Source organism: Spinacia oleracea, chromosome 1, assembly GCF_020520425.1.
Source record: "Spinacia oleracea cultivar Varoflay chromosome 1, BTI_SOV_V1, whole genome shotgun sequence".
NCBI lineage: Eukaryota > Viridiplantae > Streptophyta > Magnoliopsida > Caryophyllales > Amaranthaceae > Spinacia > Spinacia oleracea.
In genome coordinates, this window is record NC_079487.1 from 125,468,102 (window position 1) to 125,478,433 (window position 10,332).

General features: G+C 32.9%; 1 protein-coding gene across 1 annotated transcript; it reads right to left on the bottom strand.

Moving 5' to 3' along the window:
- Positions 1-6,624: 6,624 nt before the first annotated feature.
- Positions 6,625-8,400, bottom strand: LOC110778720 (probable galacturonosyltransferase-like 9). The gene has a single exon (XM_021983277.2). It carries the CDS (start codon positions 8,141-8,143, stop codon positions 6,971-6,973), a length of 1,173 nt encoding a protein of 390 aa, XP_021838969.1. The 5' UTR covers positions 8,144-8,400; the 3' UTR covers positions 6,625-6,970.
- Between the last annotated feature and the right edge of the window lie 1,932 nt (positions 8,401-10,332).

Here is a 10,332-nt window from a genome sequence, read left to right on the forward strand (position 1 = left end):
GAAAAAATTGAACATAGTGACTTTGGATAAAGAGCAATGTGGCACATACTTTGAACTTTCTTGATAAAGACATTACACATGATGCACTACCCACGATATGATTCATCGATTATATACGAAACCAAATTAGGAATCATTGATTTCTGATATAGTGCCCTTTCTTGTACCATATATGGACCATTACTTAGTGCCTTTTTTTATGATTTGTGCATGTTTTACAAGTTTATTGGTGACTTAATTAGGCTTCCCCTCCATCTTTTTATATAGGAACTTTTAGTTGAACATAAAACTTTTAGATGATTAAATGATTAATTAAGTATTAGCTTGATGATAGTATGACACTATTTGATCGTCATAACTCATAAGAACTTGGGTAAAGCTTTGTTTGATGAAAGATTAAAGATTATCAGACAAAAACTATGTTCTCCTCACCTTGTTTTCACTTATTTTTGATATGATATGATTTGATTATACGAAATTTGGAATAATTATTATTTTGATATACATAGTAGTTGGGTTATTTAATAGACCGTGCAAGGAGCAAAAATTACTGTCGTTTTTTTATATGTTTTGTGCATTTTTTGTAAGGATATTGGTGACACCTTTACTCTCTCCGTTCCAAAATAATTGTCGTTTTAACTAACTTTTTCTGTTTTTAAAGGCTTTATGAGTATCAATATAACTTCCTTTTTGATGATTTACATTATTGCAAGAAAATATTGGCCGGTCATCGTTATAGATGGACTTGAGTTAGATATTTAATGTTCACTCGATGCCTTAGCGGGAAAAAACCACTTACACTTCAAAAAATTGGTTAATTTGGTTTAGATATGTACTGACCTTAATTACAAGGTAAGGACATTGAGAGGAAGAGATTGATCATATAGCTTGTCTTAAACATTAATAAATAAGTTACAGTAGTATTATTGTTTTCCATGAATCATATTAGCCTATTTTTCAATGTGTAATATCATCATCGACATAAAAGTGTTGGGTTATACGCAAGTTTGCAGGCTACTACTTCAATGCCACGAGTATTTGCTTAATTTTTTCACGTAAGCTAAGTACGAAGTACTCTGTATGACAAATCAACAATATTTTATGTATACATACGACTATATGAGTTTTTTTTTTTTTTTTTTGAAGGTAAGATGAATGATCCTACTGCACTGGTATTTTCAGCCGGCTTTGCGGAATTGCAGGTCAGACACACTTAAATCCGTGAAAATGGGTAACGTAACATGAATATATATAAGATCTAGCAAGCATGTTTGGTTTAAGTAGATCAACAATTTGGAGGATGGTAAAGAGAGGGATGATAAAACCACACAGAAATCCATTTCACCCCGAGCTGAGTGAGACAAATAAAATTAAGAGGTTTGAATGGGTGCTTCATTTTCTTGAGGGTAAAACACCCATAACAAAACACACATTACTATTCAATGTTTGATTTTGTGCATTTGGGTGAGAAGTGGTTTTATCTGACTAAAAAGTCACAGATGTGAGACTTAGCAGAGAGTGGAACCAAAATATAGAAAAGCACCAACAAGCAAAGATGTGCCAAAAGTGATGTTCACAACAGTTATAACGAGCCCGGTTTACAACAATGAAGGGGAACACATATTCGATGGAAAAATAGTACACATTTACACTAAAAGAGTAATACCAAACAGCGAGTAAACAAAAACTTTTGTTTTAACACCGCCTGGAAGACTAAATGGACATGGAGGTAAATCCGTCCGGTATCCCAATATGCATTGTTCTTAGCAAACCGAATCACTTATTCGAGATATACGAGACATCTAAGTCATACAAGGAAAGAGTTGTTCCAACCATTGCCGCTTTTGTACAGTAATTTTATTGGGGGTTGGGTTGGGGGGGGGGGGGGGGGGGAGATTGTTTTTGTTGTCTTACGACTAGAATTACTGGTTAAAGCTAGATATCAGTTCTCATGCATCGTAATTGTATAGAAATATTGGTAGTCCATAATTTATCTTGAAAATATTCTAAATTTTCCTTCTTTTTTATGCGTGTATGTTTAATAATTCCCGCATAATTTCACAATGACCAATATTTTGTGCAATTATTTAATGTATACATGTGAAAGTTACTTTAATGTTCTTAAAAGAGAGAGTTATACATATATGAAGAAAATTAGGTAAAAAGACAATCGTTTAGTAACGAATAGGGTATATAAGTTCGTTATGATCGTCTATACATCCCATATTCTCATATGTTTGTTCGCCCTTGAAGACCTTGGAGGAAGTATTTTTGCATATGTTTGCAAATGAATATCATAGCAAAAGACAATAAAATTAAATTAAATGGTACTTTTTAAAAAGTAATTTTTACAATTTTTACAGATGATAATTTTTTTAACATGAATAATACTTGTTTTAACATGAATAATACTTCATTTTTTTCATATTTTGTCGTTTTGTTGACTGATATCACATATCAGATATATAGCCGTCTCGGCAACCCTCGAAGACCAAGTGTGTCCTCTAGATTCTCCCAAGCCCAAGGATGTGGTAGCACATACGCATGATGTCACACATACAAATTTAGCAACTACTCCGTAGTTATTTATAGGAAGTTCAACACTTTTACAAGAAGTTTCATCTTCAACCAAATTTAACTTTTCTCATTTTTTCATTTTTTGTCATTTACTCCGTATCAAAATAGGCATAAATTTAGTTGACCTGAACTTTCATTACTTGGATAATATTAATTTAAATAGATTCAGATTATAACTTATCTGAACTTATTATATCTGATTAAGAAAAGTCGATACGACCTAAATATCCAAATGCCCTATGGCCCATTGGCCCCTATTAGCCAAAACAAAAACCAAAAGAAAAGATTAAAAAGAAAATAAAAGATTGTAAAGCCCAAAAAAATGTGGAAACCCAAAAGAATAAAAAATTTAAAAGAAGAATACAAAAAAAGAAATGAGATGCCCTGACATGTTGCACAAAAGAAAATGACAGCATTCACACAGCTCATAGCCAACCCAGTCCTTGTTGGCCCATTCAACAAAATAAATGAGTTTAGAAAAAAAAAAAAAAAAAAAAAAAATTGTTAAATCTTTTTAATTGTAGTTGACAAAAATAAAATGAATATGGCTGCTCATAAAATCATAATATTGCCTTATAATAAATTAATAATAATAATAATTCACAATTTAACTTTCTTCCTTTCCTATGCGTTGGAGCATGGACCCCGTTATGTTCACATGGCCAATTTGGTTAGTGCACATGTGCTAATCCTCTATTTTTAGATTGTCAATTCTTCTTTAAGGCCATCATTTAGTCCAAATTGCCACTTAAATAATATTTCCTCGGTTCAAACATATTCCACATTAGAAAAAATGGCGGATCTTAAGTAAAAAATGTATACTTAAGTGTTTGATCCTTCAAAATATGAGTGCTTAGACAACTATTGTATCATAATTTTACTATGTGCGTATATTAAACAATATATTCAGTTCATAACTAAAATATTTGGGATCGGGCCTCGACTCCGACAAGCCCCTTAGATGATCTGTCCCTTGTAAAAAAATCGTATTACAAAGTAGCTTTTGATGAAAATGGTAAAAGGTGAACGGGAGATTGCAAAACCGATTTGTGATTTATTTATAAACCCAAATACGAAGGTTATAAGTTTTCAATTAGGGTATATGAGAAATTGCATTGTGATTGGAGAAATGGAGAAATTGCATCGTGATAGAAAAAGTTATACTCCGTATTTCCTTTTAAAAAAAATGTGGCAATATTGGTGTCATTTTAAGACGAAATCATTGCATATTTACTAGAACATATTGCATTCTTCCGGGTGCACCTTGCACCGTGTACCCTATCACATTTTTCCTTACTAACGATGAGAAAATGTGATAGAAACCACCAATAGTCATAAAAATACCGTTTGATATACATTGTACCCGAGTATACTTAATAATTATAACATATTTAGGTATTTAATGAAAAGAGTAAGTGGAAATTAACAAAAAGAAAAAAGTTTCAAAAGGTCTTGTGCGCACAAGGTGTACAATAAATTTATTGTACACCAAGATAACTTTAACCATTTTTTTTGTAACTTTAACTTAGTTTTGATTAACTTTTATATTAATAAAAAAAATTGATAGATAAATATTTTAAAGGGTTAAATTATTAATTTTATACATTATTAGTGATTTTGAAGAAATAAGTTCTATTAAAATGAAAAAAATTATCATTTAAAAATAGATAACTTTTACATATATATGCTTAACTTTTAAGCGTTTTGAGTTAACTTTTATTCCGATGTACAATATTTATTGTACACCCATTGTAAATAAGAATTTGTGAAAAAGTTTTGAGGGGAAAAATTTTGTAAAGTTAAGAGGGACAAGAAGGTGTCGAAGCCAAGTAAGGCATTTGTTGAATTGTTTTGGTGTGCTGTCAATGGGGCCCATGAAAGTGACTGACTGAAAACAATGCTTTGCTTAACTCTAGCATTGGCGTGTCAGCCACGAACAAGTTTAATCAAACCCTTTACTAAATTACTCGTACTTTGTACTATACTTGTGAATTTATGACCCATTGACTCAATTTCAAAATGATAATTAGCAACATTGTTAGGCTTCAAATTTCATTTGTATCTTGATAATTCGCCTCCGTAACCTTAATTAGTGACAATTACCCACTATTTTATTTATCATTTTTATCGATTTTAAAGTTATACACAAAATAAAATAGATAGTGTAACCGAAAGTCAAACATTACATATCAGGTTAACTTATGTAAATAGAACATTTCCGGTGATTTTTGACGTATCCACTTTATATATATATACTTATTTTTATTTTACTTCACAAATAATATTCGACCTAAGCTATTAATAATCAATTTATATATTGTTCAAAAGAATTGTTCCTTTTGACCATTAGAATATATAGAGAGAAGATTGAGCTCAAATTTTCTACACCATTCTTAGTATTTTCTAATTTCTCTACTACGTACTTATCTTCCTCGAGAAGCAATGTGTTCTAAAAAAATATGTTCAATGGAACATCCAAGCAACTAAGCATAATTCTTTGGTGGTTAGTGCGTTAAAGTGATTAATTAGTTACTACCAAATACTTGAATTGAAAGATACATCCACAATACGACACTTTAAGGTCTATTTGATTTAACTTATTTTGACTTAATTATTTCAGCAAACACAAGTTTAAATAAGTCAGTTAGATATAAATGAGTAAATTTCGTGTAAATTCAGATGAGGCAATAGAGTCTTAAGGGTGTTTGGTTATGAGAGTTTTGGGACAAAAAGAGTTTGGAGTGAATTAGATTTTTGACCTTTAGAAAAAAGCTAGTTTGATGTGTTTTGGTTAGGAGAGGTTTAGAAGTGAGTTTTCAGTTGAAAATGCTCATTATAAGATCTTTTGCAATTAGGTTTGAGAAAGTGAATGAAAATGATTATTGCCTATAATTACAAACACTACCAATCTTGGTACCTTGCATTATTCACACTTCCTTCTTCATCTCACTCTATTTGTTTTATGTTTATGTTGTATAAATTTTTACTCGTTCTTTGAAACAATTGAAAGATATTGCAATCATGCTTTTAATATCATTAGTAATATTTCTCCATCTGAAAATAATGTACTATTTTAAATTAAAAATTAAATTTTCAAAATAAATAATTTTGTTTTATTATTCAATGTTTATTCAAAAAGTAAAGAGAAAATAATTAACATAATAAATTATTTGCATGATATTAATGAGAAACAAAGTACATTAATGCCTTTAATGGTCATTTTACATATTAAACGGCTATCATCTAACCACTAATTTAAAAAACACTTTTACACAAACAACTAATTCAACTAGTTAGTCAAACCCACTACTCTGTACGTAGTAATACAAAAAGCTTCTCCACTAACAACTAATCAAACCAACTAACATCTCCTAATCAAACAGAACCTTTAATCATTTCTCCAATCAGAAATTAACAACATAAATGAAATACAATACAAACAAATGGCAAATTCAAAAGTTTCATGAAAAAAATCAAACAGAAAATGCCATCTGTTTACAGTAGTGGAGGACCTCAATTATTGTCTTCCAAAAAAACACAAAGTAATCAAAAATGAAACGTCAATTGTTATTTTCTTTTGAGTTTTGACAAATTCTTCCCCAATGAACCGTTTCCTTTTGGATTTTTCTTTTTTAGCCAAAATACCACATGCACTCTAAACAACACTTACACATATCAAATCAACCGGTCGATATTCTGGTAAAAGATGTTCCGGTGGTCCGATCACATATCATGTTACATTGTTACTCAAGTGACATACAAAGTAGTGACATCTTGACCGTCACTCATAGCCGTAGACGCGTAGAGTTGGGCAATATTCCGTATATGGGTAGCGGGGATTCGAACCTAAGACCTATTGTACACCATTAGGCCAAGACGCGTAGAGTTTAGGAGACTTGCTACTCTATTACTCGTACTTAAATACTCTGTACTTAATTAAACACGGTAATGACGGCCATTCGTGTCATTAGTTAGTTAGACTAAAAAGTAAAAACATTAAAAGTTACACACAAAACGTATCATCAAAGATAGTACGGAGAAAGAAGATGAATCCGAAAAAAATCGACTGTCTTTTTTTTTTTCCTCATATTTTTTTCAGTATACAGAAAAGTTACCTTCAAAATTTGGTTCCTAAGAACAGGAACCCAGAAATTATACAGTGACAAAAATAGTTAAATAAAAATCCATGTACGAATTAAATGCCAATTGAATGCATCTTCATCTTCCCAATCTCTGAGACTGTACATCCTCATCATCTACCATCCTAACCAAAGAATTCAAATCCAATCTGCCTAAAATTCAATAATCCACCCAATTTAATAATTTCCCCTTTTCTTTTCCCTTTCCGAAAAATGAATAAAATTGAAATCAAATAATGAAGAAATTACAAAACTTACAACCATCCAATTAAAGAAGAAGCACCACCAACAAACCCACCAAACTGCTGTTGTTGACGTTGAATCTCTCTCTCTCTCCTCCCTTTAAACAAATCATAGGGTTCCCAGAGATGATCCAACGGACACGCTTTCTTCCCATCGAGCCTCACCCATGGCTTCCCTTTTCCACTCCAATGTAACAAGCTCACTGGGCCCGGGTGCAAAGATCTACAAGAACCGCGCACATTGTCACCCCCTAACCCGTGTTGATTCCATCTGTGTTCAATTGGTTCGATTCTACCTCCGAATGCAAGCAAAAATGGCGGTAATGAACCCAGCTCGTAAATCCGGGTTTTCTTTTGGATTTCCATCCACCCTTCGATTTTACTCCTGTAATTTTCAGCCCTCCATTTTTGTAAATCCATTACCATCACGCCCGTGTTGAAGTAGCACGGTTTTCGGGTTAATGACCCGAAAGCCACGGATTTGTAACTCGGGTTGGACCAGAATGTGGGTGTGAAGTATGTGGTGAAGTTGGCGTGGCAGTATTCCGGGGCTCCGATTATGTGATTGGGAGATAATGTTGTGTTCCAGAGTTTATAGATGTCGTCGACCAAGATAAGGTCCGAATCAAGGTAGATGACCCGGTTGACACACGGGTCAAGTATGTCACCCAGGTAGTTCCGGGCATAGTTTAACGGGTTTTCGAGTGCGACCCGGATAGACGACGAGATTAGGTTGATGACGGTATCTTCCCGGAAGATGTAGACCTTGAAGTTAAGCGACGGGAAGGTGGACCGAACGAGTTGACTCAGAACTCGGGGAGACAGCGCGTCAAACTCGGCGGCGATGAAGTGGAAGAAGATGTTCTCCGGACAGGAAGAGTGTTTAAGGACGGAATGAACGGCGGCGATTGAGCCACGTAAGTACTCAAAGTCGAGAGTCATGGCGACGTGGACCAATGAAGGGTCACAGTGAGTGAAGGGAGAGTGAGTTGAGGAACAGCCTACGCCGTTACGGTAGTCCGGCGCTTCAGAGAAGCGCAAGAGGTGGTGAAATTCCAGTCCTGCCCCTCCTCTTGAAAGGGATCGGATTCCAAGACATGGAGGAGAGAGAAAACAGAGGATAATGAAGAAAGTGGAGAGTAAGAGTAAAACGACGGCGTTCCACCGGTGATGATGGACCGCCATTACTCTTTTCTTGAATAACAGCTTCTTGCTCTTCTGAAATGCTATGATGGATGAATTTCTTTAAATCCCTGGGTTTTTTAATTTCTGGGAAATGATAAAAAATGCAATTTGATTTGATTTTAAAATTTGATAATATTTAATAAATCTGGATTAAAAGGAAAGAAAAGATATGGAGGAGAAAGAGAGAAAGGAAAGGAAGAAGACGAGGCTTAAAAAAGAGAGAGAGAAAGAGAAGGGTGGGTGTATTTATATGGTAAATAGTGCAAAACAGAGTGGAAAAGTAAGGAATAATAAATGGAGTCAAATTTATTTTTATTTAAACATAATTTTAAAATGAGGTTGTCGACCTTGTCGTATTTGTAAATTTTACTCGGGTACTTACTTAATGTAGTAACTCGTAATGATGGTGGTAATACGACGCGGTTTTGAATTACGAATACGTAAGTAGAATTTGATTACGGATTTTACTTGAGGATAACACGCGTGCACCACCGTACCTTATTCTTATTCCCGAATGTATATAAGAAATTTCATTATGACGAGGTTATACCCGAATGTATATAAGAAATTTCATTATGAAGAGGCTACGAGGATAGTTAGAGGGATTTATAAAATGATGTGATTTTACTCGGTCTAACGAACTTTTAAAAAAACGTATATATTAATTTAGAGTCGAACGAATCTAAACTAAACTAATATGGATGAATAGACATCTTACTCTTACAAGTTTTAACACAAAAATTAGTATTTAGGGCTAGACGATATCAGAAAAAAAAAAAAAATTGTAATATTGGTCCAAATGAGATATACTTCCCCATTACTTAGTAGAAAAATCGTGTCATCTAGAAAAGAACGGAGGAAGTATATCTCATTTGGACCAATATTACAAATTTATTTTCTTCTTTTTCACCTAAGGATGAATTTATCCTTAGTTCGAAGGGGGTCTGAAAGGAAGTAATCGAGTATAGAGACAGACTTTTGGGATAATGTGTTAAGATACTATAATTAGTTTGGAGGTGGCCGGTTTTGAAAATTCAAGACTCACTTAAGACTCCGTTTTTTCCCTCTAATCAAATCACATCACACCCCATCATTACACTTTATGATACTTAATATATACTTCCTCCGTCTTTTAATACTCGCAACACGTTTGGATTTTTGCCACTATTCATATAATCTACATTGACTATTCTTAGTGCTTTTTATATAAGATAAAACATAGTCATGTCATGTGTGATCTCGTTAGATTCGTCTCAATGTGTATTTTCAAAATATCAACTTTTTATAATTTTTGCATAAAGAGAATTTAAGATATAAATGATCAAAGTTGTGCATTGGCATGCGTGAAACTAATAAACGTTGCGAGTATTAAAAGACGGAGGAAGTATGTTTTTAAGGAGTTTAGGTGAGTTTGATGTGAGTTTTAGGATAATACGGTGAAAATAAGAATCATTTGTGAGTTTGAATAATGGAAAATTGGGTAAATTTTGTGAAAACTGATGGGACAACATAGAGATCTGTGATTGTGTGACGTAATCAAGATATTTATGTAAATAATACGGAGTAAGCGATTTTTATTTCTTTTTTAAAATATATTTTTTGACATTGGATCGATTATTAGTTATTACTCCGTACGGTAATACTCTGTAGGAAATATTTAGCCGAAATTCTTCTTCAATTTTAAAAGGGTTTTGTTTTATTTTGTGGTCGTAAAGGCTAATGGCCCTGTTCGATCTCTTTCCTTAATTTAAACTATTATACGAATTTCTTATTAAAACTGATTTTTACCAAGTTAAACTTGTAATTCAAATCATTTATACGGGAAAAGTGTTTATAGACTTTCAATTAGTTTACTACTCCGTACTAGTTGTGCGTATTATATTTTTCAATTATACGTTTATGACAAAATGTTAGTTTAAGAAATGGTTTAACATTATTTCATTTGTTTGTTAGACAGATAATCTAGCTGCAGGGAATCGCAGTAGGTGAATGAATATTAGCATCTTCGAAAAAATAAATGGCCAATTGCTTCTGCAACTACATTAGGAAATTTCGTTTTTATGTAATAGAAACAAATATGCACCTCAATCATACAGAGTTGTCCACCTTAAAATACTTACTGATTTAATTTCTAGAATTCTAGACTTTGGCAGATATTCATTTACAAAAAAAATCCCAAGTTTTCCCTA

Excerpts from the sequence above, each read along its gene's own strand:
- LOC110778720 (XM_021983277.2), bottom strand. The coding sequence starts at position 8,143 with ATGGCGGTCCATCATCACCGGTGGAACGCCGTCGTTTTACTCTTACTC.